General features: G+C 39.7%; 1 protein-coding gene across 1 annotated transcript in view; it reads left to right on the top strand.

Annotated features, from left to right (window-relative positions):
* Positions 1-26,710, top strand: part of DSTN (destrin, actin depolymerizing factor) — a 52,156-nt gene that overhangs the window by 17,575 nt on the left and 7,871 nt on the right. The window contains exon 2 of the mRNA XM_008141112.3: positions 25,530-25,837. Coding sequence (XP_008139334.1) covers positions 25,530-25,837 — 308 coding nt within the window. The remainder of the gene's footprint in view (positions 1-25,529; positions 25,838-26,710) is intronic.

Below are 26,710 nucleotides of genomic sequence, written 5' to 3'. Positions count from 1 at the left end.
ATTTCCTGTCTTATTGAAGGATAAGACAGAATATTGTAGAAAACTTTTTCTAATAATGATAGATGCTTAAAACAGTCATTCTTTCTACCTTGGGCAAAATTACTAATAGATATATCATTATTAAACAGTGTCCTTTTTATTTTTTGAACTACACAACCAAATGATTATTTAACAAGGGTGTAGATTACAGAAATTTTGAAATGTGTTAGTGTATTTTATGGGATATTGAATTCTTAAATTCATGCTCTTTGCATATTAATTACTGTATACATTAATGGCTCTTATCCTGAAATTAACTCTTTGCACTCGCTTGCTTTTTTCTTGATTCCTTTATTCTAATGCTAACTGTGTCGAGTCACACTCGACATCCGAGTGCAAAAGGTTAAGTGATGCTTACATATTAGACACTTTAAAAAATAATATATATATTTAATAAATATATATATGTATATGCATATGTGACTTTTAAAATAGAACATGAAGTAAAGAACTTGTATTAAGTAAACATTTATTATGCAGCTTCACAATTTTGGATAGATGGATTTTGTGTATATGTTGGGCAGAACCAATTGATAAAGTTATTAAGAGTTAAGGTGATATCTCATTGTGGTTTTGATTTGTATTTCCCTGATTATTGATGTTGAGCACCTTTTGGCCATCTGTATGTCTTTGAAAAAATGTCTATTCAGATCTTAACCTTCTACCAGATGCATAATTTGCAAGTATTTTCTCCCATTTGTTAGGTTGCCTTTTCATTTTGGTGATGGTTTCTTTTGCCTTGCAGGAGCATTTTAGTTTGATGTAGTCCCACTTTATTTTTTGCTTTTGGTGTAGGTCATTGCGAAGACCTATGTCAGAGTGTACAGCCTATGTTTTCTTTTAGGAGTTCTGTATTTTCAGATCTTACATTCAGGTCTTTGATCCATTTTGAGTTAATTTCTATGTATTATGTGAGATAGTGGTCCAGTTTCTTTCTTTTTCTTTTTTTTTTTTCTCTTTTTTTTTTTTTTTTTTGCATGCAGCTGTCCAGTTTTCCTTATACTGTCCTTTCCTCACTGTATATTCTTGGCTTTTTTGTTGTAAATTAATTGACTATATATGTGTTAGAATGGCTGTTATCAAAAACACAAGAAATAAGTATTGGTGAGGATGTGGAGAAAAGGGAACAATCCCTGTGCATTGTTTGTGGGAATGTACATTTGTGCAGCCATTTTGGAAAACAATATGCAGTTCCTCAAAAATTATAAATAGAGCTACAATATGCTGTAATAACCCCACTTTTGGTTATCAAAAGGAAACAAAAATACTTGACAAATACTGTATTATCTCACTTATATGTGGACTTTAAAACAAAACATACACAAGAAACCCCCTGAACTTACAGATACAGAAAGTAGGTTGGTGGTTGGCAGAAGTAGCGGATAAAGGATAGGCAAAATGGGTAAAGATGGTCAAAAGGTACACATTTCCAGTTATAAAATGAGTAAGTCGTGAAGATGTAATGTGTAGGATGGTTACTAGAATGATTGTAGTTAATAGTACTGTATTGTATATACACTGAGTGGCCAGATTATTATGACCACCTGACGTTTGTAGGCAAATTAGCCGTACACTGCATCGTATGGGATATGGAAGCCGAAGTTCTGTTCGAACACCTTTGCTGTCTGCAGTTACCAAGATAAAACGTCTCCAATTCGCACAGGAACACAAGGATTGGACAGTTGAGCATTGGAAAAAAGTCATGTTGTCCGATGAATCACATTTCCAGTTGCATCATGCAGATGGCAGAGTGAGAATTTTGTGGAAACAGCATGAAAGCATGCACCCCACATGCATGAGTACAACCCTTCAAGCTGGTGGGGGCAGTGTTATAGTTTGGAGCATGTTTTCCTGGCATGATTTGGGCCCTTTAATTTGTGTGGGAAAACGTCTGAATAGCACAACATACCTAAGTATCGTTGCTGATAAGTTCATCCTATCATGTTGATGGCATATCCCAATGGAGATGGCTTCTTCCAACAAGACAATGAGCCATGCCACGGTGCTCGTATTGTGCAGGAGTGGTTTCAAGAACATGAGGGAGACTTTACCTTGTTAGGTGGCTCCCGCAATCACCAGATCTCAATCCAATTGAGCATTTGTGGGACGAAGTTAAAAGAGCCATCAGGTAGCTGGTTCCACAACCATCAAATCTCACAGAACTGGACAGTGCTATTCATCAGGCATGGTGTCAGATTCCTCGCATCACCTTTCAACATCTCGTGGAGTCAATGCCAAGAGAATCGCCGCAGTATTGAAGGCAAAAGGTGGCCCAACGAAGTACTGATGGGGTGGTCATAATAATCTGGCCACTCAGTGTATATTTGAAAGTTGCTAAGAGTAAATCTGAAAAGTTCTCATCACAAGAAAAAAAATTGTAACTGTGTAGTGATGTATGTTTATTAGACTTATGTGGTGATCATTTAGCAATATATCTAAATAACAAATCATTGTTATATACCTGAAATGAATGTAATATTATATTGTCAATTATAGCTAAAAGGAAAAAAAGGTTTTTAATTTTATCAAAAGGATGTTCATGCTTCCATGATGTGATTGATACTCAGTTGTCACTTGAAAATCAAATAGTGTGAAATTTTTCCATCTTTACAAATTTTTTCTTGTCAGTCAGTTATGGGGAGTCTAAAAAACAAAATAGAAACATTATAAATATATGCAAACAGTGTTTCAGAGGACTGAAGTTCTCTATTTAGGCAAAAGACAATAAATAGTATATTTCATCTCAGGACCAAGGGAAATCTATAAAAATTGCTTAGAAGTTTTTTCGTTTTTGTTTTTTTTGCTTAGTTTCCCCCCACCTCCACCCCCACCCCCGAGAATCCTAAAGTTTTAAGGTGAAAAGATTTTTCTTGGTATAAACTGAAGAATTGTAACATAAAGAATGGTGGGGGGGGGGGGATATTTTGAAAGCAGTAGTACATTTCATAAAAGTTTTCAGGGATAACCAGTTTAAAAACCTAATAAAGTAGATAATAATTCTTAGGTAGAATAGGATTTAAAACAACAACAACTGAGCCCTGGCCAGTTGAACCGATCACTCAAATGGTTGGAGCATCGTCCAGTATGGCAAAAGTTTGCTGGTTCAATTGCCGCTCAGGGCATATACCTGGTTGTAGGTTCCATTCCTGGTCTGGGTGAGTACAACTGCTCGATGTCTGTCTGTCTCCCTGCCTGCCTTCCTCCCTCTCTGCCCCCCTCTCTCGCCTTGTCTCCCTTCCTCTCTCTCTGAAACCAATTAAAAAAACATATGGGGGGGGGGGGATCCCTAGAATTAGTTATTGCACTTAAGGAGCACATTTAATGAGATAATCAGACAACCAATAGACAATCACTGTGACAGATAATGCTGTAGGATTAGAGGTGGTGTTGAGGGGCCAAGGCACACATCAACTTTCCAGAGGAGTTGATGTGTGCCTTGAAGGACTTAACCAGGTGAACAGGAGGAAGATGAAGCATAACAAGAGAATTCAGTGTATTCAGGGACTCACAAAGAATTGTACATGACTGGAATTAAGGGGTATGTGTCAGGAGAAGTGGGAAAGGCATGAAGGATTTAACATGGCATGGATTTTATCTTGAAGGAAATTGAAAACTCTTGAAAGAAACCAGTAAAGACAGGACTATTTGCTAATGTGCTTACTAGTCCTACGTTGCTCGTGTTTTTGAGGGAAGAATGAGTGGGGAGTATTATTTTTCTCTATTAGGCTTATTTTTATTTTATTTTAAATAAATCTTTATTGTTCAGATTATTACAGTTGTTCCTCTTTCCCCCCCCCCATAGCTCCCACCCCATGCCCTTACCCCGCCCCCGCCACTGTCCTCATCCATAGGTGTACGATTTTTGTCCAGTCTCTTCCCGCACCCCCCACACCCCTTTCCCCCCCGAGAATTGTCAGTCCACTCCCTTTCTATGCCCCTGATTCTATTATATTCACCAGTTTATTCTGTTCATCAGATTTTTTATTCACTTGATTTTTAGATTCACTTGTTGATAGATATGTATTTGTTGTTCATAATTTTTATCTTTACCTTTTCTTATTCCTCTTCTTAAAAAATACCTTTCAACATTTTATATAATACTGGTTTGGTGGTGATGAACTCCTTTAGCTTTTTCTTATCTGTGAAGCTCTTTATCTGACCTTCAATTTTGAATGATAGCTTTGCTGGGTAGAGTAATCTTGGTTGTAGGTTCTTGCTATTCATCACTTTGAATATTTCTTGACACTCCCTTCTGGCCTGCATAGTTTTTGTTGAGAAATCAGCTGACAATCGTATGGGTACTCCCTTGTAGGTAACTAACTGTTTTTCTCTTGCTGCTTTTATTTATTTTATTTATTTATTTTTAATTACTTTATTGATTAAGGTATCACATATTTGTCATCAACCCCCCCCCGGTTCCCTTCCCAAACCCCCTCCCCCACGGATGCCCCCCTCCCCCTGTTGTCCGTGATCACTGGTTAGGCTCATATGCAAGCACACAAGTCCTTTGGTTGATCTATCTCCCTTGTCCCCACCCTCCCCTACCTTCCCTCTGAGGTCTGACAGTCTGATCAATGCTGTTCTTGTTCTTCAGTCTATGTTGTTCATCTTTTCCCCTAGATGAGTGAGCTCATGTGATACTAGGAATACACTTATAGGAACCGAAAATGAGACAAGCAATAATAGTTATGCTGAGAGGCAAATGAATCAGTCTATAGTGAGTTTCTTTCTGGGCCAACAGTTCTTGTGAGTCCCGGTTTCTATGTCCAACAGTTGTTTATGTGTTCATAACAGCAATGATATTTCAGTTCTGGATGGTGGACAAATGGTGGTAATGCAGGTCCAACCCTCTCTGGTTTGGTCCTGGGCAATCTGCAGTGACGCATATCTGCTGACTGCTAGTATGGCAAGGCATCATCAGCGTCTTCCATCTCTGGACTGTTTCTCTTCTGACTTCATGGCTGGAGCACTCCTGTCAATTCCTCTCTGTTGCAGGAATCCACATGTCTCGGAGTTGTTTTCTGAAAATATACAAACATATTCTCGACCAAAAGTTAATAAAGGAATATTTTCTATAAATTTGACTTATGATCCTTTTTCATTTTTTTGCCCAAACGATTTTCCTTTGGCTTGTTTTGACACCATGTATGTTTTACCTGGGTGACTTGCTGTTAGCATTACAAATGAAAGTTAATTTTCTAAAGTAAAAATTTTCTAGATGTAATTTATTTGCAGGATATTTTTCCTTACATGATATTCTTCTACTATCCCCCCTTTTTTGGTTTAAATATTGGGAGGCTTTTGGAAATTTTATGCTGTAATCTTGATAGCTTTTAAATTTTACTTTTTTGCACTAAAATGTGACTGCTTTAGGTTCATTATATGTTACGCAATTTTACCATGAGGTGAACTACCAATAAAAATTTTAGTTAACACTTAGTAACAGCTTTTTTGTCCGGTACAATTGATTTTTCTAGAGTATTTGCTTATTTTGATTGGCCAATTTAAATTAGTCTGAAAACTTGACTACTATTTTACTGTCAAATTTAATACTCTAACAACCATCTTGTTTTACCCTGTAATTATTAGTGGAGAGGATTATTTGCCTTCTTGAGTAGGCCCTGAGCATTCCTGGTGCTAGGCTGGATTTAGATATCATAGACCCCAGTTCCCCGGATCATGGGTCTCTTGCTGCTTTTAATATTCTCTCTTTGTCTTTTGCTCTTGGCATTTTAATTATGATGTGTCTTGGTGTGGTCCTCTTTGGATTCCTTTTGTTTGGGGTTCTGTGCGCTTCCTGGACTTGTAAGTCTATTTCTTTTGCCAGGTGGGGGAAGTTTTCTGTCATTATTTCTTCAAATAGGTTTTCAGTATCTTGCTTTCTCTCTTCTTCTGGCACCCCCATAATTCTAATGTTGATACGCTTGAAGTTGTCCCAGAGGCTCCTTACACTATCTTCATATTTTTGGATTCTTTTTGCTTTTCCGGTTGGGTGTTTTTTGCTTCTTCGTATTTCAAATCTTTGACTTGATTCTTGCGATCCTCTAGTCTGCTGTTGGATCTCTGTATATGATTCTTTATTTCAGTCAGTGTATGCTTAATTTCTAGTTGGTTCTTTTTCATATCCTCGAGGGTCTCACTAAATTTATTGGTGGTTTCTAGAAGATTCTTGAGTAACCTTATAACCGTGGTTTTGAATCTATATCCAGTCGTTTGCTTTCCTCCATTTCTGTCATTTGTGACTTCTTTCTTTGTCTTCACATTTTGGCTGCTTCCCTGTGTTGATAGAGTGGCTTTGTGTGCTAGGTATCCTATAGGGCCCAGTAGTTCAGCCTCCCCAATTATCTGAGGTGGACCCTCTTGGTGCACCCCTTTGTGGGCTGTGTGCACAGTCTTGTTGTAGTTAAGCCTTGATTGTTGTTGGTATCACTAGGAGGAATTGACCTCCCGGCCAACTGGCTGTGAGGATCAGCTGTGTCTATGATGGGAGAACTTCTGTGCTGGAGACACCCTTATGGGGCAAGACTTGCTTCAGTGGGGCTTTGGTGCTCACTGAGTCTGCCCCTTGAGTGTGTCCCTTATGGATCTGAGGAGTTGTAATGTGGATGGTCCCACTCTGACCACTGTGTACACTGGCTCTTGGATCTCCAAAGAGGTGCAAATTTAGCCTCTGCCTGAGGCCACCCCGCAGGAGCTACGGAGATATCTGCAGATTCCTCTTCTTTGCTTGGGGTTTGGAGCTGCCCAGATGAGGCCCAGCTGAGAAGCAATGCAAGCTGCTGTGGGGCCTCGGGCCTTCTTTGGAAGTTCTGGGGCTCTCTGACCCAGCTGCAGTTTGTTAGGTAATTTTAGATTGCAAAGGGCCAGGCTATTCATATGCAAAAGCCTCTGCGCACAGCTATGGTGGGGCGGGGTTTCAGGGAATCAACAAGGCAGAGCAAATAGCTATGGCTGATGCTCAGCCCTGCCCTAAGAGGCCCCCAGGTCTCAGTGTCCCGCGGTAATCACTGCAAGCACCTCTTTGAAAAAGCCGCCCTCATGTTCCAGCCCGATGCCAGACAGTCCAGTTCCTCCACCCCCGCCCTCTCCCCATATGAGTCTGGGTACCCAGAGTCTCTCCCGGAACTGGAGTTCAGAGCAGTCGGGAGCTTGTGTCTTCCTCCCGATTGAAAAAGACAACCATATCCTCAGTTGCCAGCCCTTTCCGCGCGTGCGCCTCCGTACCTCCACACTTTGCTTCCACACCTCCTCTGAGTCTCAGTGTGCTTTTCTCTTCCCTTCTAGTTGTAGAATTTCCACTCAGCCAGCCTTCCTGTGGTTCTGGATGATGTCCGTTTTGTCTTTTAGTTGTAATTTTGAAGTGGTTGTGCGAGGCAGCAAGTTTAGGTGTTTACCTATGCCACCATCTTGGTTTCTCTCTCTATTAGGCTTATTAAACTCTTTATTTTACTCACTGTTTCTGTCCTCCCTTTCTGACTTCCTGTTTCCTGGTTGGGGTGGGAAACCTGTTAATAAACCTGGTTAAGATTGTCTATAAAATAAGATCTGAATGAGATTATTTTTAGCAGCTGGGCTTTATTATATCTAATCTACTTTGGCAATTGAGATCATTTTTCTGTAAGGAATTTTTTTTTTTTCTCTTTGGTGGGATTGTGGGAGGTATTTCATAGAGTTTACATTATAGAATGAAAACTTATCCTAGTAAGTCAGGTGTAACCATAAAAATTGTTTTAATAGAACTCTTCAAAATTAATTCACAGCAAGTAGGATTGCTATTTGGTCTGCATAGGCTATCTTAAGGACATTGTCTGTACTTTGCTATGAGATGAATGAAGCACTTCTATAAATGGAAATTGGTTGTAAATTTAACACTGTCACCCTGGTTTTGGGAAGTGGACCAGTGTATTAAGGCAGAGAGTTAACTTGGAACATTTTCTGGATCACTGATAACCTATGTAGTGACTTTGTGCAGATTACAAAGTGGTACTCCCTCTGGGTGATGTGGCCTCAGGACACAAGCAGATGACACTCCTTGGAACTGTTGAAGCTCTGCAGATACATTTCTTGTAGTTAGCTCTGTCTTGGCCAGGCACTCTTTAAGCAAGGCACAATCTATAAAACTATATGCAGCAGCTCTGGACATTTTGAACTTATCAAAGATTGCTGTGTATTGGGCAGGGACAAATTTTAGGACAAAGCCTGTTAGCTCACCCCATAGGCCCAGTTTTCATCATTGTGGATTTTGATTTATGGCTGTAGTTGTGCCTAGGAGAATGGCAAGAGGTAGTAGTGTAACTGAATCTTAACTGTGTTATTCTTTTTGTTCTTGCATGTCATTGCTGGTCAACCATTTACTAGTTATGAGAATATCAATATGGTTTTTAAGTTAGTAGTTCTGGTCATCAGAGAATAGATAGAAATTACTGTTTCAATTGGAAGTTTTAAGCTGTCTGGATTTCTTTTATCCATAGCCTCCCATTAAAGGCTTCATTAAACATGGGTAACTAGAAGGTTAATAGTAATATGAGTCTTCACTTACCGAATGGTACCATTGCCAGGCCCTATATTTAGGTGATGTACATATGTTGTATTGTGATATCAATCCTCTTGAGTTAGGGTTATCATAATTCACATTTTACAGTGATGAAACTGAGGTTAGAGAAATTAGCTTACTTGCTCAAGTTATTTGAATAAGTCTGACTTCAATAAGTTGATTTGAGTAAGTCTGACTCAGACTTGCAGTGTGCCTTCTCCTCTGGATAAAAAGATCTTGTAAGGATAAATATATGTTTCAAGTTCTGTTTATAAGAACACAGCAAGTTTTTAAAAATTCCAATATCTGACTTTATAAATTTACTTTAAAAAACATAACCTAATTAGTTATAAAATTCATCAGAATAGCCCTATGTGTGATACTACATAAAATGAAGTTACCTTTAGTGCTATTAAATAAACCTTGTATCTTAAATTAATTACTTCAGTTCTTCCTCAATATCCAGGTTTTTTCCCCTACAAGGAATAAAATAACTTTTTTTTACATCATTTGTAAGAATTAAAATCTTTGTCTGACTTATTTCACTTAGCATAACACCCTCTAGGTCCATCCATGCTGTTGTAAAGGGTAAGATTTCATTCTTTTTATGGCCAAGTAATGTTCTATTGTATATATGTAAAACAACTGTTTTATCCACTCGTCTGTTGATTGGCACTTGGGTTGCTTCTATATCTTGGTTATTGTAAATAATACTGCAGTGAACATGGTGTGTGTGTGTGTGTGTGCATATATTATTTTGAATTAGTGTTTTGGATATATATATATCCAGAAATGGAATTGCTGGATCATAAGGCAGTTGCATTTGTATTTTTTTGAGGATCTTCCATACTTCTTTCATGCTGTTTTTCACAGTGGCTGCACCAGTCTGCATTCCCTCCAATAATGTAGGAGTTCCCTTTTCTCCACATCCTCTACAGCTCTTGTTTATTGGTTTATTGATGATAGCCATTCTGACAGGTGTGAGGTGATATCACATTGTTTTTAATTTGCATTTCTCTGGTGATTAGAGATGTTGACCATATTTTCATATGTGTATTGGCTATCTGTAGGTCTTTTTGGATAAGTGTCTCCATATAATTTCACTTATATGAAGAATTTAAAGAACAAAATAAATGAGCAAACAAAATAGAAATAGACTCATAGTTGCAGAGAACAGACTGATGGTTGCCAGAGGGGAAGAAGATTGGAGTTGGGGGGGTGAAAAAGGTGAAGAGATTAAAAAGTACAAATTGGTAGTTACAAAATAGTCATGGGGATATATAGTACAGCATAGGAAATATAGTCAGTAATATTGTAATAACTGTGGTGCCAGGAAATATCAGGGGGATCACTTTGTAAAGTATACGATTGTTTAACCATTATGCTGTACAACTGAAACTAATACAAAATAATATTGAATGTCAACTGTAATTGTAAAATAAAATAAAGCCCTGCCCAGTGTTGCTCAGTTGGTTGGGTGTCATCCTGTGCACCGAAAGATTGCCAGCTTGATTCCTGTTCAGGGCACATGCCCTGGTTATTGGCTTAATCAGGAGGTAGCCAATTGCTGTTTTCTCTCTCTGCAATCAATCAATTAAAAAATATATTTTTAAAAAACACAAAAAAATTAAAATCTTCCCTTAAAGTTAAAACTTCCTTTCTGAAGTTTTATGAACTACTAGAGGCCCGATGCACGAAGATTTGTGCAAGAATGGACCTGCCTTCCCACGCTTCCCAGAGGCCCAGAGTGGCTGGGGTGGTGCCGAACACCTATGGTGATGACGTAAGTGTCCCGCCCCGCCCCTGGCTGCTCAGTGCCTATGTATGCAAATTAACCTGCCATCTTTGTTGGGTTAATTTGCATACTCCTGATTGGCTGGTGGGTGTTGTGAAGGGACGGTCAATTTGTATCTTACTCTTTTATTAGTGTTGATTCTTGATTTTGGTCCTTTGACTCTTTCAAATTACACTCAGGATATTTCAAAGAGACAAAAAGTCTATCTGAATTTCCCCCCAAGGTTGCTTACTTGCCCCCAGAAATAGTTGACTATAATTATTATAGTAAGCTAGAATTGAAATTCATATGGGGGCATTATTCTGTCACCACATAGGATAAAAACTGAGGTTCCTGAGGACACAAATCATTATTAAATTTAAATAATACTATTTTTTCAAGGCAGAAAACTGATATATTTTATATATTTGTTTACTCAAAACATACTATTTTAGTATTGAGAGTTAGTTTTATGTTCTATGTTAAATTACTTAAAATAAGATAAAAATAACAGTTTAGTTCCTCATTTTTATTAGCCACATTTCATGTTCTCAATAGCCATGTGTGGTACTGTCTCCCATATTGGACAGTGCACATATAGAACAATTGCATCATCACAGAAAGTTCTGTTGGACAGTTAAGCTTCTAGGTAGTGGTGGTGATGGAGAGAGTGTCTTAGCATTCTATTTACATATGTTCTCTTATTTTCAATAAGATGACTAAGCCAGGAGGACCTTCTGTGCAGAGAATAAACTGCAGAATTCCAAGGATATAGGGTTGGTGGCAGGGTGGCGATCAGGAGAGGGTCTAGGGAACTAATTGTTTCTCAAACTAATTTCACTTATTCTTCCTTATCTGAATTTCCATTTTTCTTCTGCTCTCCTTGTTCTTGTGAGTATATGTTCCTTTTCTTTTTTAAAAATCCCCTTTTGTACTTTCAATGGAGTTTTGGGAGGGAAATAAATTTAGATGTATGTATTTAGTCCCCCATTTTAACACAAGATCTGTAGGACCCTTAATACTCCTATATAGAAATGTCACTCATGTCTTAAGCACTGTCACTCAATGCATTGTGTAAAATAAAGGAGAATCGTGAACCCATTTTTAAAGTCCCCAACTCCTTTGATTAGCAGTTATGCTGGGTTTTTAACAGTTGATAGGTTGAGAAAGGAACTGTTTTCTGCCAGGTGTTTGTAAATTTGAAATTGTATTTTTCTGCTATGCAGTATCCTGTCAAATATTTCAGACTCTCTTAGCTTAGAAAAATAATTTTAAAAAAATTAATTTTCTGATGGAGGAAAGTATTTTTTATTCATGTTTTTTTTTCCCCAATGAGTGTTGGGTAAAGTGTATTTGGCATTAATTATGGAGCCAAAGTCAGGTATCCTACTTGAGTTAGTAGTATAAAAGCAGACCATTGTTTCTGATATTTTGGTTTAGGATGGGCAGCTTCTACTACATTTAGGATTTGGACTGGCTTAGTTGTTTACAAAAATTTAATCAGAAAAACTTGATGCTCCTTTCAGAGATCACTACCCTTGTGCTAGAATTTAGAGAATTGATGTTTTAAGTGTGTTCTCTCATTTGCACCTTTAAAATATCCAGTGTTACAAATTCTCTATAGCATTTATTTCCCCTATGTTTGTGAGTAGTAACTTTATTTAGAGAAGAGTACACTGAGTGAATCTTGAGTATTAAAGCAGTGCCTCCGATGTATTTACTTAATCTGTGAGTCAGTGTTTTTACAAAAGCTCTGCCAAGGAGACTCAGACAGGTTTGAGATCCATTATGCTTCATGAACAAGTTAAAAACTGATAGTCAAGTGAAATAAAATACAGTGAAGTCATTATTTAACAGCAACTGTTTTGACATGGGGGTGGAGTTCTAAGAGTAACTGTTATTCTCCAGTGGTCACTGGTACAGAACACAGTGAAACTGAAGTTGTGGATAACATATCTTTTTAAGGTAATCACAAAGCTCTTGTTGCAATAGCAATCTATTTTTACTCAAGATTTTCCTTCCTAGCTATGCAGCAAATTTTGGTGCTATATTCAGAGTAACCTTTAATGGTCTTTATTGTTAAAACTTTGTAATTGAATATAAATAACTAAATTTAAAAAAAATCAAAACCAAATTTGATTTTGCTTTTTAAAATAAACTTTAGCTTCCTTGACAGGTGAGTAGTTAATATCTTAGTCATCTAACATTTTAGAAAAATACTGAAAAGTGAGACTGGTGGGAAAGGACCTTTTTCTATTAGGTAAAAGTGCAATATAAAGTTAAAAAAACAAAACAAAAAAAACAAAAACCCGTAAATGATTATGTATATCACATCTGTCTTTGTTTTAAGATTCACCATAATGTCTCTTTGTGATGATGACAAATCCTCTAATATTAATAATATCAGGAATTTATTTTTATTGATGAGACAGAGAGAGAGAGAGAGAGAGAGAGAGAGAGAGAGAGAGAGAGAAGGGGGTGAGAGAGCGAGAAAATCAATTTGTTGTTCCACTCATTTATGCATTCACTATTTGTCTCTTTTTTTTTGGACGCTTGCTCTTTGTGTGTGTTTGTGTTGTTGTTAATCCTCACCTGAGGATATTTTTCCATTGATTTTTAGAGAGAGTGGAAGGGAGAGGGAGAGACAGAGAGAAACATTGATGTGAAAGAGACATATCTATTGGTTGCCTCCTGCACGGACCCTGACCAGGGCCGGGGAACCTACAACCAAGGTACGTGTCCTTGACTGGAATCGAACCCAGGACCCTTCAGTCCGAGGGCCGACGCTCTATTCACAGAGCCAAATCAGCTAGGGCCACTGGTTGCCTTTTACATGTGCCCTGACCAGGGATCGAACCTGCGACCCTTCAGTGTACAGGCCGATGCTCCAACCAATTGAGCCACACTTTCCAGGGTATTAATCAGCCTCCTAATCACCAAACTATTCTGATTCCTTCCTTTCCACCATCCCTCTCCCAGTCAGTGGTTGTCAAGTACAAATGTACCTACACACTGTAGACATCCAGCCCTCTTCCTTGTACTGCTCCTAGTACCCTAATGAAGGCTTTGATCATTTCTTGCCTTGCTTACTGAATTAGCCATTTTGCTGGTTATCCTTACTTTTCTTTTTAAAAATATATCCATTGTCTCCAAACTCTTGAGCTTGTCATTTGTGGTCTCTTCCTCCTGAACCCAGTCCACATCTCAGTTTCCTCCTCCCTATCCTCTCATATTGTATGTGCCAGGTTCCCTTTGTCAGGGACTATCTTTTCATCCGTTTAGTCCTCTTATCTTGGAGTGCTTTAAGTCAGTTTTTATGTGAACCCCCACGTCCTACCTGTTTCCTGCTTTACCCTAGCTCCGTGGTCGGCAGACTGCGGCTCTCGCGAGCCACATGCGGCTCTTTAGGCCCTTGAGTGTGGCTCTTCCACAAAATACCACGGCCTGGGCAAGTCTGTTTTGAAGAAGTGGCATTAGAAGAAGTTTAAGTTTAAAAAATTTGGCTCTCAAAAGGAATTTCAATCGTTGTACTGTTGATACTTGGCTCTGTTGACTAATGAGTTTGCCGACCACTGCCCTAGCTTAATCTCTACCTTCTTTAAACTCTCTTCTATTGGAGTTTATCAAGGAATAATAGCATTGATGATTTGTATATGCTGTCTTTATCTTCTCCATTAATTAAATAAACTACATTGGGAGTTTTTTATTTATCTTTGATTTCCTCAGAGGAACACAATAGTGAATAAGAGACAGTCTTTCTTAAGGAACTTACAGTCTTAAACAGCCTATTTGGGGAGACAATCATTAAATAATCTTAAAGAGAGAACATTGAAACTGTGGTTAAGTGCTGTGGGGTAGAGCTGCATGATTTCATGGAAGTGTGAAGTAGTGGTTTTGACCCAGAAAACTTATTTGCAAAATGAGGATTTGATCTGAGATCTGAAAAGTGTATAGCTGAGTATTTAGTATGAGCAAAGTCCCTGAAGTGAGAAGGAGCATGGCAAATAGAATTAAAAGAAGGCCCAAAGTATTGAGTTGCAGAGAATATGGGGGGTAGAGAGGTGGGTCGGGTCAGATCATGCAATAATAGACAATTTTTACTCCTTTTAACCTCAGATCAAAGGAAAGCCATAGAAGTGTTTTAAACATGTAGATAGAATTTGTGTTTCAGATCCTTGACTGCAATGTAGACAATGAATTGGAGAGTGGAGGGGTCTCAGCAATGGGTATGGGCAGTCTGTTGTATTTGAACTACTACGGTAACAAATTAAATCCCAAATATCTTTGGCTTAACACAGTAAAGATTTATCTCTATCCTATAGAGTGCCACAGAGTTGGGCAGCCCTCTTCTATCTTGAAGTATATCTCCCGAGGTCATCTTGTCAGGGGAAGATGGAGCTAGATCACTTTTAAAGAGCCAGGCCTGGAAGTGGTTTATATCACTGTGTCCACCTGTTGCTGAGCAGAATCAGCTGGTGAACTTTCAAGGAAGGCTGGGGAATGTAGTCTTCCTGTGTGTCCAGGAAGAGGAAACAGTATGGTACACACATCTCCCAGGAGAGGTTTGCAACCACTGGGGAGGTTATTTTAACAGTTCAGATAACAGGCAGTGGTGGTTTGGACTAGAAGAGTGGCAATGAAAAGGGAGAGATATGAATGTCCTGGAAAAATATACGAGAAACCAAAGAGCTCAGTGAGGTGAGGGAGAAGGAATTGTTAAAGATGTCTCAGGTTTGGGGCTTAGGTAACTAGGATAGTGATGTCTTAGAAAAATATCTATAAAAATAAAAGCATAATATGCTAATTAGACCAGATGTCCTTCCGGGACAAGTCCGTGGCGAGCTGGGGCCGAGGCAGAGGAGGCTGCTGCAGCCGCCCCTTGCATGAATTTTGTGCATTGGGCCTCTAGTATGAAAATATCTTCCTTGAAAAGGAAGACTTACTAGAAGAGGACTTTGGGCATGCAGAGCTCTTTGAGACATCCAGCTGGAGATGTTAGGTAGGAAATTGGGTTTTAAAGACTGCAAACTCAGAAAAGCAGAAGTCTGAATAATGTGTGAGTCATTGGGATTAGATGATTGAAACTTCAGGCTTGGATAAAAATCTCTTAGAGATAATGTAGAGTCCTTTCTTTCCACCTGCACTGCCATCCTGCCATCAGCATCTGCTTTCTGTCAGATTGCTCTACCATCACCCTCTCTGACTTCAGCCAAATCTTTTTATGTCCTCAAAGTCCTTTTGCTTGTCCTTGGGTGGTTCCCTTTAGAACTTCCGAGAACAGTGATTCTAAATCTTTACCTAGTATGTTCAAACCGCTGTGCTACTATAGCCTGTCAAGCACAATTTTTAGCAGTGCCTCTTCTTTCCTCCAACTGTTACCCTCCCTCTTCCTATTTTAGAGGAAACGAAGACTAACATCTCCATCTGTGCTCTACATCTCCTCAGTATCTTTAAAGTTCTGCCTCTAAATTATGAGTGTTTTTGAGTATTCTCTGGAGCCAAATTGCATGAGTTCAAATCTCAGTTCCATTACCAGTTTCTGTGTAATCCTGGCCACGTTACTGTACTTAATCTTTCCATACCTCTGTTTTCAAATCTTTAAGAAGCAAATAATAGTAGTAGTAGCTTTCTCATAGAATTTTTGTTACTTAGAAATGTCTGACAATAATAACTACTCAGTATTAAGTTGTGGGGTTATTTTCTCTTTAGTGTTTTGGCTTCCTTTCTCTTGTTCCATTAAGAGCTCTTAAACTTTTAGTATGGTCAGAATTTCCCCAATAAGAAATGGTTAACACTCAATCTTCCCTTTTCCCTTCACCATTAACCCTCCTGTGTTTTCACCTCCTCAGTTCCCTGTGGATCCTCAGCCCATTACCCTGAACTTCTGCCCCATTCTTCCAGTCTCCTGAAATGCTCAGAGGCCCAATTGCCAAGCCCAGTTGTCTATTTTCAAACTCTATAGTTTTTGGTATTGATGATCTCCTTCCTCAAAATACTCTCTGTTGGCTTCTGGGATGCTGTTTTCGCCCTTCTTACTTTTTCTTCTTAGCTTTCCTGTCATTTCTTCTTAGTCCCTTGACTTGTTTCTCTTTTGCTACTTAATGTTGGTGACTCTGTGGTATTCGCTGTAGTCCAAAATATCTATTAGATCCATGCTCATATTTCCAGTTGAAATCTCCACCTTAGATGTCTTACACATTCCTCAAAATTAACATGTCAGCCCTAGTCGGTTTGCTAAGTGGTGAGAGCATCGCCCCTTCAAATGAAGGGTCTCGGATTTTATTACAGTCCAGGGTACGAACCTTGGTTGCAGGCTTGATCCCTGGCTCTAGTCGGCCCTGGCATGTGCGGAAGACAATCAGTCGATGTGTCTCTCACATTGATGTTTCTCTCTGTGTGTCTCTCCTCCCTTCAATTCTAAAAATCAATGGGAAAAAAAAATATCCTTGTGTGAGGATTAAAAAAAAATTTTTTAACATGTTAAATTGTAACCATCTCCCCTTTCTGCTGATACACCCACAAACTTTCTACTTACCAGTCTAGAGAATCCTGGATCTTCTTTGATGCTGTTACTTTTTTTTTAATATATCCTTACTGATTTCAGAGAGAAAGCAAGAGGGAGAGAGAGATAGAAACATCAGTAATGGGAGAGAATCATCGATCTGCCTCCTTCTTCACGCCCCCTACTAGATAGAGATGGAGCCTGCAACCCAGGCATGTGCCCTGACCGGGAATCGAACCATGACCTCCTGGTTCATAAGTCAATACTTAACCACTGAGCCATTTTATTGGGCTGATGCTACTTCTGTGGTTTCACTCAGCTATATCAATTCTACTTTGGAATGCCCTTGGATTTTTTGTTTTGTTTTGTTTTGTTTCAACTGCACTGCTGTACTTTAGAGCTTTCTCTTCTGGATATTTGTAACTATCTCAAAAGTGGTCTTCCTGCTTCCATTGTCTGCCAGTTTCTTTTTCACAGTCTTCAGTGTTCATTTCTTCTACTAGAAGTGTCTCTTCATTAGAGACCTGCACAGACCTAATTTTTTATAGAAAAAGCTCAAATTCCTCCTTACTGAGGCTTTTAAGATGCCTGTAAGTTACAGCTTGATTTGGCTGAGATTAGTTGCATTTTAATTGCAGAATATACATTTCCTTTCTGTTTTCAGTTACTGGTACATTATTACTTTGATTACTTTCTAAGTCAGGATATAAAATGCTTGAGATACTTCACTTAGATGTTAACAGATAAATTCAAATATTGATTGGTTGGGTAGAAGGCTTTAAATATATTGTCTTCATGCTTTTCAAGATGGGTTGGACATGTGAGACTAACAAATCAACATATGTAAACTTGGGTGTTGAGAAGAATTGAAGTCCACTTTTAGTTATTCATTATTTTGAATATTTTTCCCTCTGTTCAAAAAAGCAAAATAAAGATCCATAACTTGCTGTACACAGATGAACTGTGAAGATCAGAATGATACTACTCCTAAAGCAGTAAAAGGTTTAAGAAAAGTGCTTTTTAATAGTAGGAAAGTGATAAGATTGTGTAGCTTTTGTAGTAATTTTCTAGTCTTAATTTTTCTGTATTTACCGATTCATTATTTTAGAGTGCAATATTCATTTATAAACAAAATGTGGATTAGATTAGATGGGATTGAAGTGGATTATAATTAATATGATTAAATGGCCCAAGTACATTAATGTTAACTAAATGCTGGGATCTTAGTGTATTTTAATCCCCAGAATTCTTACATACATTTTTAAGTAACAGCTTTATTGAGATACTAGATGTCCAGTGCACGAAAATTCGTGCACTCGTGTGTGTGTGTGGGTGGGGGGGTAGCCCTCAGCCCGGCCTGCACCCTCTCACAATTCGGGACCCCTCAGGTAGGGTCCTTAGGCCTGGCCTGAGATCAGGGCCTATCGGGGCTTTCCTTCCCTGGGCTGCAGGCAGCTGGCCCCACCCCCGCCACTGCCATTGCTTGCCATCTGTGCAGTGCTGCCCCCACTCCCTTGCCACCAGTGACATTCCTCTGCAGGTGACAGTCTGGGGTGCAATGGCTTGGCTGGCCTGGGCCTCCCTCTTTCTTTGCTGGGGGGCGGGGCCAGCCCTGTGGGGGGCCATCTGCCTACCTGATCACCCCTAACTGCTTGCCTACCTACCTGATCACCCCTAACTGCTGGTCTGCCTACCCAGTGATGGGCAACCTTTTGAGCTTGGTGTGTCAAACTTCGCCAAAAAACTGAGCATAACTCGGGTAGTTTGTCACTTTGAGGAAAAAACATTATTTCGCGATATTTATAGTTTAAATAACATAAATGTATAATTGTTATATATAATTGTATTTAATAAACCAAAAACTAAATATTTAACTTACCTGCTTAGTGACTTCTTTGTTCATCCGTCATTCAGTTTCTTTTGTTGGTCTTGATATTATTTAGCTTGTGTGGGGTGCCGTGAACTAAGATAAGTGAGGGGGAGGGGGACTTCTTTAACTAACCTGCCTATTAGTGACTTTTTTGTTGCTGAATTTCATTGGCTAAATCTTCAATTGAAGGTTGGTATTTTGTACACTTCAGGCCCAAGCAAGCGCTACTAACTTCATCTGTCAATCTGTTTCTTTTGTTAGTTTTGATATTATTTAACGCTGAGAATAAGGCCTCCCAAAAGTATGTAGAGGGAAAAATTGTGAGTAAAGCCATTGCTATATTTTTCAGGGTGCTAAAAGTGTCTAGTAGTCGGTTCCAGGCACTCCAAATTTCCTGTTTGTAGTGGCACTCCTCTTGATTCTCCAAGCAGCACCTTTCCAGATTCTCAAGCTTTGACCTCAAGTCGACAAACACCTGAACCCAGATACTGTCTTGAAATTCTGCAAGTTGCATCTCCAAATCATCAATTTGCATCCATTGGAAACCATTTAATTCCAAACTACTGTAGACTACTACATCAGGATACTTATTATTTTCATGGTCTGTTTTAGACTTCTAAATTGACTAAATCTATCACTAAACTGGTCAAGTAACGAGTCTAAAACATGCTGGTACTTCATATGCAAGAGTTCCATTTCATTTTGTACAGCTGCACTGGCCTTCTCAAAATACTTTGTTACTCGAGGAAAATACTTATAAGTTTTAGTTTCTACATCTCGCTTGACAATTTTAACTTTACTTTCAAAAGCTTTTATGTATCCAAGCATAACGTCAATACTTTTGCCAAAACCTTGTAACTTTAAGTTCAGTTCATTAATATGAACAGAGAGATCTGTAAAAAACATCAGGGTGTTGACCCACTCATCATTAAGCTGAGGAAAGTTTCCCAGATCCTTATCGTCAAGAAATACCTTAATTTCTTCAAAGCACTCCACAAAGTGCTCAAGAACTTTGCCTCAGCTCAGCCATTTTACATTATTGTACATCAGCAGTCCACTGTAGGTGGAATCAACCTCCAGTAAAAGTGCCGAAAATTCTCGCTTGTGAAGGAGGCGAGCAGCTATTAGATTAACTATTTTTGTAACAACTGACATTAAGTCGTTTAAGTCGGTGAATCCTGCCTTGGCACATAAAGCCTCCTGATGGATAATACAATGAAAAGGCACAATCGGATGTCCAATAGCTTCTGTAAACAATTTGACAAATCCGACTTTTTCCCCCACCATATTTGGTGCCCCATCTGTCATCACTGACACAACTTTAGAGATATCAATGCTTAAGTCACGAAATGTTTGTATAACAACCTTACATATTTTGCTTCCTGATTTACTTGTTGTCACTGATACTAACTTTATCAACTCTTCTCTCATTGTGAGACCATCAGAATATTGACCAATAATGGCCAACTGAGCATGTGATGTGACATCAGTAGTTTCATCAAGAGAGATTGAAAAATATTTACACTTCCTTATGTCTCTCTTTAATTGATGTTGTACGTTTGTGTTCAGTCTCATTATTCGGTCTTTTATGATATTTCTACTGAGTGGTAACTCAGATAGTCTCTTAATAATTGCATCTTTACTCTGCATATTGTGAAATAGAACTGGTGCACATCTTAGGAGAGTTTCTTGAATAAATTCTCCCTCACTGAGCGCTTTTCCATGCTGAGCTATAGAGTGAGCAATGCTCAAACTTGCAGATGTTAAATTTGTAGAGCCTTTCATAAATTTAAGGATGGAATTAGATTGGCTCTTATAAAGGTGTAATTGCCTGGAAATGCATTCCTTCCTTTCATCCTCACTTTTTTCCAAGAGCTGGGAATGATTAGTTTCAAAATGTCTATTTATATTCCATGTTCTGCTTACTACCATTTCAGTACATAGAACGCAAAATGATCTGCCATTTTTTTCTATAAAGCCATACATCTCGGTCCATGTCTCTTGAAAGGGTCGGCCACTGCTACTATCACTTCCTTTACTTAACCTTAGTTTTTTATTTTTGGGGTTCTCCATCAGGGGGGCAGGGACAGAAGATAGAATTATAGATAGCTTGTTAGGCCTGCAGACAATTAGGGGTTAACTAGCCTAACTAACCACAAAATGGTGCATATAACTGTCTTCTAGGAAAGGGCAGGGTTAATAAGCAGAAATAGGGGTTAATAAGGATGCACAACAGTAATAGTGGTGAAATGGAGTCTGCATTATGGAGCAAGATGGTGTTCCTTATGTGAATTAAAATGGCTGCCGCTATTTCTAATGGCAGGAAACGGCACCCATAGCACGCCACAAACCCTCGCCTCTCCCAGCCTCCCCCTCACTTATCTCAGTAATGATGGATTAGAAATCCATGACACCCCAGAACAGTAGATAATGGTTGCTGTGGTTAACTGTTATTTGGTTACTGGGAATGGCAGGACCCCCAGAGATGCGTCCCCCGCTGTGTTCCGCTGCTCCCAGCTCTGCCGGGAGAAGTGAGGGCAAAGATCCCGGCTTAACCGGAAGTCCCAGAACTAGACGCTCTGTGCCGGACTTCTGTTGTTTTGGCCTACAGACCTCCAGCACAGAGTGTCTAATAGGGGAGGGTGAAACATTTGTGACTAGAGTCTTGGAGTTACTCCAAGACTCTAGTCACAAATGTTTCACCCTCAGGAGCAGCAAATGTTTCATCCTTGGCAGACGGCCACCTTAGCGGCCGCGTGTCATCAGAAATGGCTACATGTGTCAGTGCTGACACGCGTGTCATAGGTTCGCCATCACTGCCCTAACCACTTGCTTGGGTGCGAAGCCAGCCCGGTAAGGGGCCGTCTGCCTACCTGATCAACCCTAACCGCTGGCCTGCCTACCTGATCTCCCCTAACTGCTTGCCTGCCTACCTGATCACCCCTAACTGCTGGTCTGCCTACCTGATCTGCCTACCTGATGCCCCTAACCACTTGCTTGGGGGCGGGGCCAGCCCTGCGAGGGGCCATCTGCCTACCTGATCACCCGTAACCACTGGTCTGCTTACCTGATCACCCCTAACCCCTCTGCCTGCCTACCTGATTGCCCCTTACTGCTTGCTTGGGGGCGGGGCCAGCACGGACTTCCTGTTGTTCAGCCTCCGGTCATTACTGGTAGTTACGACCCAGGGTTTTTATATATTACTAGAGGCCCGGTGCATGAAATTCGTGCACAGGTGGAGGGGGGGGTGTCCCTCAGCCCGGCCTGAACCTTCTCCAATCTGGGACCCCTCGAAGGATGTCCTACTTCCAGTTTACAGGGATCAGGCCTAAACCAGCAGTCAGACATCCTTCTCGCAATCCGGGACTGCCGGCTCCTAACGGCTCACCTGCCTGCCTGATTGCTCCTAACCACTCTGCCTGCCGGCCTGCTCGCCCCCAACTGCCCCCCGCCACTGGCCTGCTCGCCCCCAAATGCCCCCCCTGCCAGCCTGATCACCCCCAACTGCCCCCCGTACCAGTGTGCTTGTCCCCAACTGCCTCCCCTACCAGCCTGCTCACCCCCAACTGCCCCCCCTGCTGGCCTGCTCGCCCCCATCTTCCCTCCCCACTGGCTTGCTCGCCTCCAACTGCCCCCCCCTGCTGTCCTGCTCACTCCAAACTGCCCCCTCCCTGTCCTGATCACCTCCAACTGACCCCCACTGATGGGGTGAGGGGCTGAGGGCTGTTTTTAGGCTGGCCAGACCCCCTTCAGGATGGGGGTTCCCACTGGGGTGCCTGGCCAGCCTGGATGAGGGACTGATGGCTGTTTGCAGGCTGGCCAAGCCCCGCCAGTGGGGACCCTCACCCCATGGGAGTGTGGCCAGCCTGGGTGAGGAGCTGAGGGCTGTTTTCAGGCTGGCCACGCCCCCCGGTGATCCAGGCTCCCAGCCCCTCCTTCTTTTCTTTTCTTTTCTTTTCTTTTTTTCAGCGCCTCCTTGAGCGGAGGCCAGGGCCGGCTAGAAGCAGGTATCTGGGATTTATTTATCTTCTATAATTGAAACTTTGTAGCCTTGAGCAGATGCCAGGGCCGGCTAGAAGCAGGTATCTGGGATTTATTTATCTTCTATAATTGAAACTTTGTAGCCTTGAGCAAAGGCCAGGGCCGGCCAGGGCGAGCGGGAAGGTTGGCTTCTTCCATTGCCAGGGGCAACCCAAGCCTCCTGCTCGCTCCAGCTCTGTGCCCGCTGCCATCTTGTTGGGCTAATTTGCATACTCGCTCTTGATTGGCTGTGGGTGTAGCGGAGTGATGGTCAATTTTCATGTTTCTCTTTTATTAGTGTAGACTAGAGGCCCAACGCATGAAATTCATGCAAGAGTAGGCCTTCCTTCCCTCGGCTGCCAGCACCAGCTTCCCCCTGGCACCCGGGACCCAGGCTTCCCTCCCGCCACCAGCAGGCACCCGGGACCTGAGCTTCCCTTGCAAAGGGAGGTCCCACCCCCCACCGCAGCCTGCCGGTTGGTGGTCTGGGCCTATTTGGGCGATTGTGGAGCCCCCTGATTGATCGTTCCGCCAGCCAGTGGCCTGGGCCTCCCTCTGCAAGGCCATCATGGGGCGATAGCCAGGCCCCCAAACAATCGCATCGCACCCGCATTGGTTGGCCTGGCGCCAGTGGGTGTCATAGCGTGGTCGTCTGGAAGGATGTCCGGAAGGCCGTTCGGCTGTCTGGTCTAATTAGCATATTACGCTTTTATTATTATAGATAATTCACACATCATAAAGTACAATTCACTGGTTTTCAGTATATTTACAAAATTTTGCATCAACATTGCTATCAAGTTTCAAAACATTTTAGCACTCCAAAATGAAAACCCAATATCAATTAGTAATCACTCTCCATTCCTCTTTCCTCCTGTCTATAGATTTGCCTACTTTGAACATTTTGTGGAAATAGAATCATATAATGGGGCCTTTTATGCCTGGCTTATTTCACTTAGCATAATGTTTTTCAAGGTTTTTTCCATTTTGTAGCATATATCAGTACCTCATTTTTATGGCTGAATAATATTCCATTGTATGTATATACCACATTTTGTTTATTCATTCATCAGTTTTTCCTAATTGTTTGCTGTCATGAATTATGCTGTTATTAACATTCATGTACAAGTTTTTGTATGAACATATGTTTTTATTCCTCTTGTGAATATACCTGGGAGAGTGGCTTTGCTAGGTGTTTAACTGCATGTTTAATCTTTTGCACTCAGATGTCGAGTGTGACTCGACACGGTTAGCATCGGTAGCAGCTCGAGAAAAAAGCAAGCGAGTGCAAAGGGTTGACTTTTTGAGGAACTCTGCCAGACTGTTTCCCAAAGCAGCAGCACCATTTAACAGTTCTGTCAGCAATGTATAAGTATTCCAGTTTTTCAACAGCCTCGCCAGCATTTATTGCTGTTGTCATTTTGGTTATAGCCATCCTAGTGGGTGTGAAGTAGTAGCTCATTGTGGTTTTGCCCTAAGACTGCTATCATGAGCATTTTTCTCAAGTGCTTATTGACCATTTTTATATCTTCTTTAAAGAAATGGCTATTCAAATCCCTTAAATTGGGTTGTCTTATTTTTATTGTTGAGTTAGAAAGGTTCTTTATATATTCTGGATACAAGTTTTTATTGGATACATGATTTGCAAATACTTTCTCCGAGTGTATGGGTTATCTTTTCATCTCACGTGTATTTTTATTTCATAAGTAAATGACTTGACATTAATTTTGGGTTATCAATAATTTTGCATTGTTTAGTATTTATATTCTATTAAGTTTAAATTCTTACTTTAGAAAAACTGACATGCAAAACCAAAGAAGTTAATGAAGTAAAGTTAATATAAGTAGCACATTCCTTAAAGAAGATGAAAAGATTAAAAACTGGTTTTAGAACTTTTGCTATCAAGATCTTGTTGCAACTGCTTTCTCATCTCAAAATAGCAAATATAACATAGTAAAAGGCTTATTTTTCTGGTCAATATAATACCAAATTAAACTGTATTCTTTGTCACAGCAGTAAACATTTTCTGATTTATTCTTTTTTTAAATTGAGATATAATTAACATGTAAGTTTAAGGTGTAAAAGTTGTTGATTTGATACATTTTTATATTGCAATATGATTACCATCATAGCATTAGCTAACCAACACCTCTATCACATCACATAAATATCATTGCTTTTTGTGGTGGGAATAATTAAGATTTAGTCTCTTAATAATCTTAATTATTCTTAATTTAAAACTTGGAGATTTTTTTAAAGTGTAATTTTAAAGGCATTTGACTGTTATGTTACTGAATAGTAGTCACATAATTTTGAAATGTGAGTAGAACAAAGACCTTTTAATTCTTTTATTAGTGAAAGCTGTGCCATAGGAATGGAATAATTTTTCCAGCCCAGCCACTCTGACCATCTATTTTACATTATGAAAAGAATTTGGGATGATATTAATAATCAAACTGGGAAGATGACTACCTCCAGTCAGGGCTCTGAGCCACCTCTATAAGAAAAAAAATAATCCAGTACCTCAGAAGTACCTTTTTTCAGGTTTTAAGATATGAGGGGCTGCATAGATGACTCTTCCCTTAATCCCACATAATAGTGATGAATGGCTTAAATATGTAATCTTGTAAATAAATGTTCAGTGACTGAAATTAGTGATTGCAGTTTCCCTATTGGATGATAAGTATGCCTTAAAAATTGTAATAAGTGTATATCAGTCTATAATCAATTACATAGTTTTTATATTTGGCACAATAAAGATTATAAGGCTCTTGATTTTCTTTTCTCATTATAGGCCTCAGGAGTGCAAGTTGCTGATGAAGTATGTCGCATTTTTTATGACATGAAAGTTAGGAAGTGTTCCACACCAGAAGAAATCAAGAAAAGAAAGAAGGCTGTCATTTTTTGTCTCAGTGCAGACAAAAAGTGCATCATTGTAGAAGAAGGCAAAGAGATCTTGGTTGGAGATGTTGGTGTAACCATAACCGATCCTTTCAAGCATTTTGTGGGAATGCTTCCAGAGAAAGATTGTCGCTATGCTTTGTATGATGCAAGCTTTGAAACCAAGGAATCCAGAAAAGAGGAGCTGATGTTTTTCTTATGGTAAGCAGTGATAGAAATATTGAGTCTCTGTAAAACTCAAGAGTTAATGTCATTGTTAGTTTAGCATTTGGAGAGCCAGTATCTGCAGCCAAAGTAGTTTTCAGTCAAGTGGTCTGTAGTCATTGTTATTTAATTTTTTATTTACAAGGTTTCTGGTAAATTTTTATTTACAAGATGGGCAAAAGGGTGTGGGAATCGAGACTATTTGCATAGTGTCAACAATAAAAAATTTAAATTAAGAAAGAAAAGAAAAGGTCTTAGCTAGATTGATGTTTGTGGGACCAAAAGTAAATTTTAACTACTCTTTGTTTACTTGAAAAATGACTTTCAATAGTTGATTATTTTGGCAGTGGAAGGATGCAGAGGGCTAGATTTCTGTGCATCCTCTGAACTCCTTATAAGTTAAAATTTCTCTAAAACTCTTCCTAGAATACTGAAAAGGAAGTTTATCTCACCAAAATTCTTCTCTAACTTGCCAGGAACCAGCGTCCTACTTTTGAAAACATCTATACTTTATTTGTGCCTGTGGTTTGCTACTTTTGAAGTTGGTACTATCATTGCCTCCAACTGTGATAGTTCACACTGTCCATAAGGGTAGTAGCCACTAGTCCCTGTGGCTAGTTAGATATAAAATAATTAAATGCAATAAAATTTATTTACATTTAATTTACATTTCAAATGCTCAGTAGCCACATGTGACTAGTGGCCACATTATTGGGTAACACAGATATACAACATTTCCATCATTACAGAAAGCTCTATTGGACAGCATTGTTCTAAATACTAAAAAAGTGTTATAAATTGATTTTACATGACTTTTTTTTGAAAGTCTGTTTAAATGAGTTATCCTGTTTTTTTTCAAGTAAGTTAATA

The sequence above is a fragment of the Eptesicus fuscus genome, chromosome 12, assembly GCF_027574615.1.
Source record: "Eptesicus fuscus isolate TK198812 chromosome 12, DD_ASM_mEF_20220401, whole genome shotgun sequence".
Taxonomy (NCBI): Eukaryota; Metazoa; Chordata; class Mammalia; order Chiroptera; family Vespertilionidae; genus Eptesicus; species Eptesicus fuscus.
The sequence above is the reverse complement of the archived record's forward strand: the minus strand, read 5'-3'. Positions and strand labels throughout refer to the sequence as shown.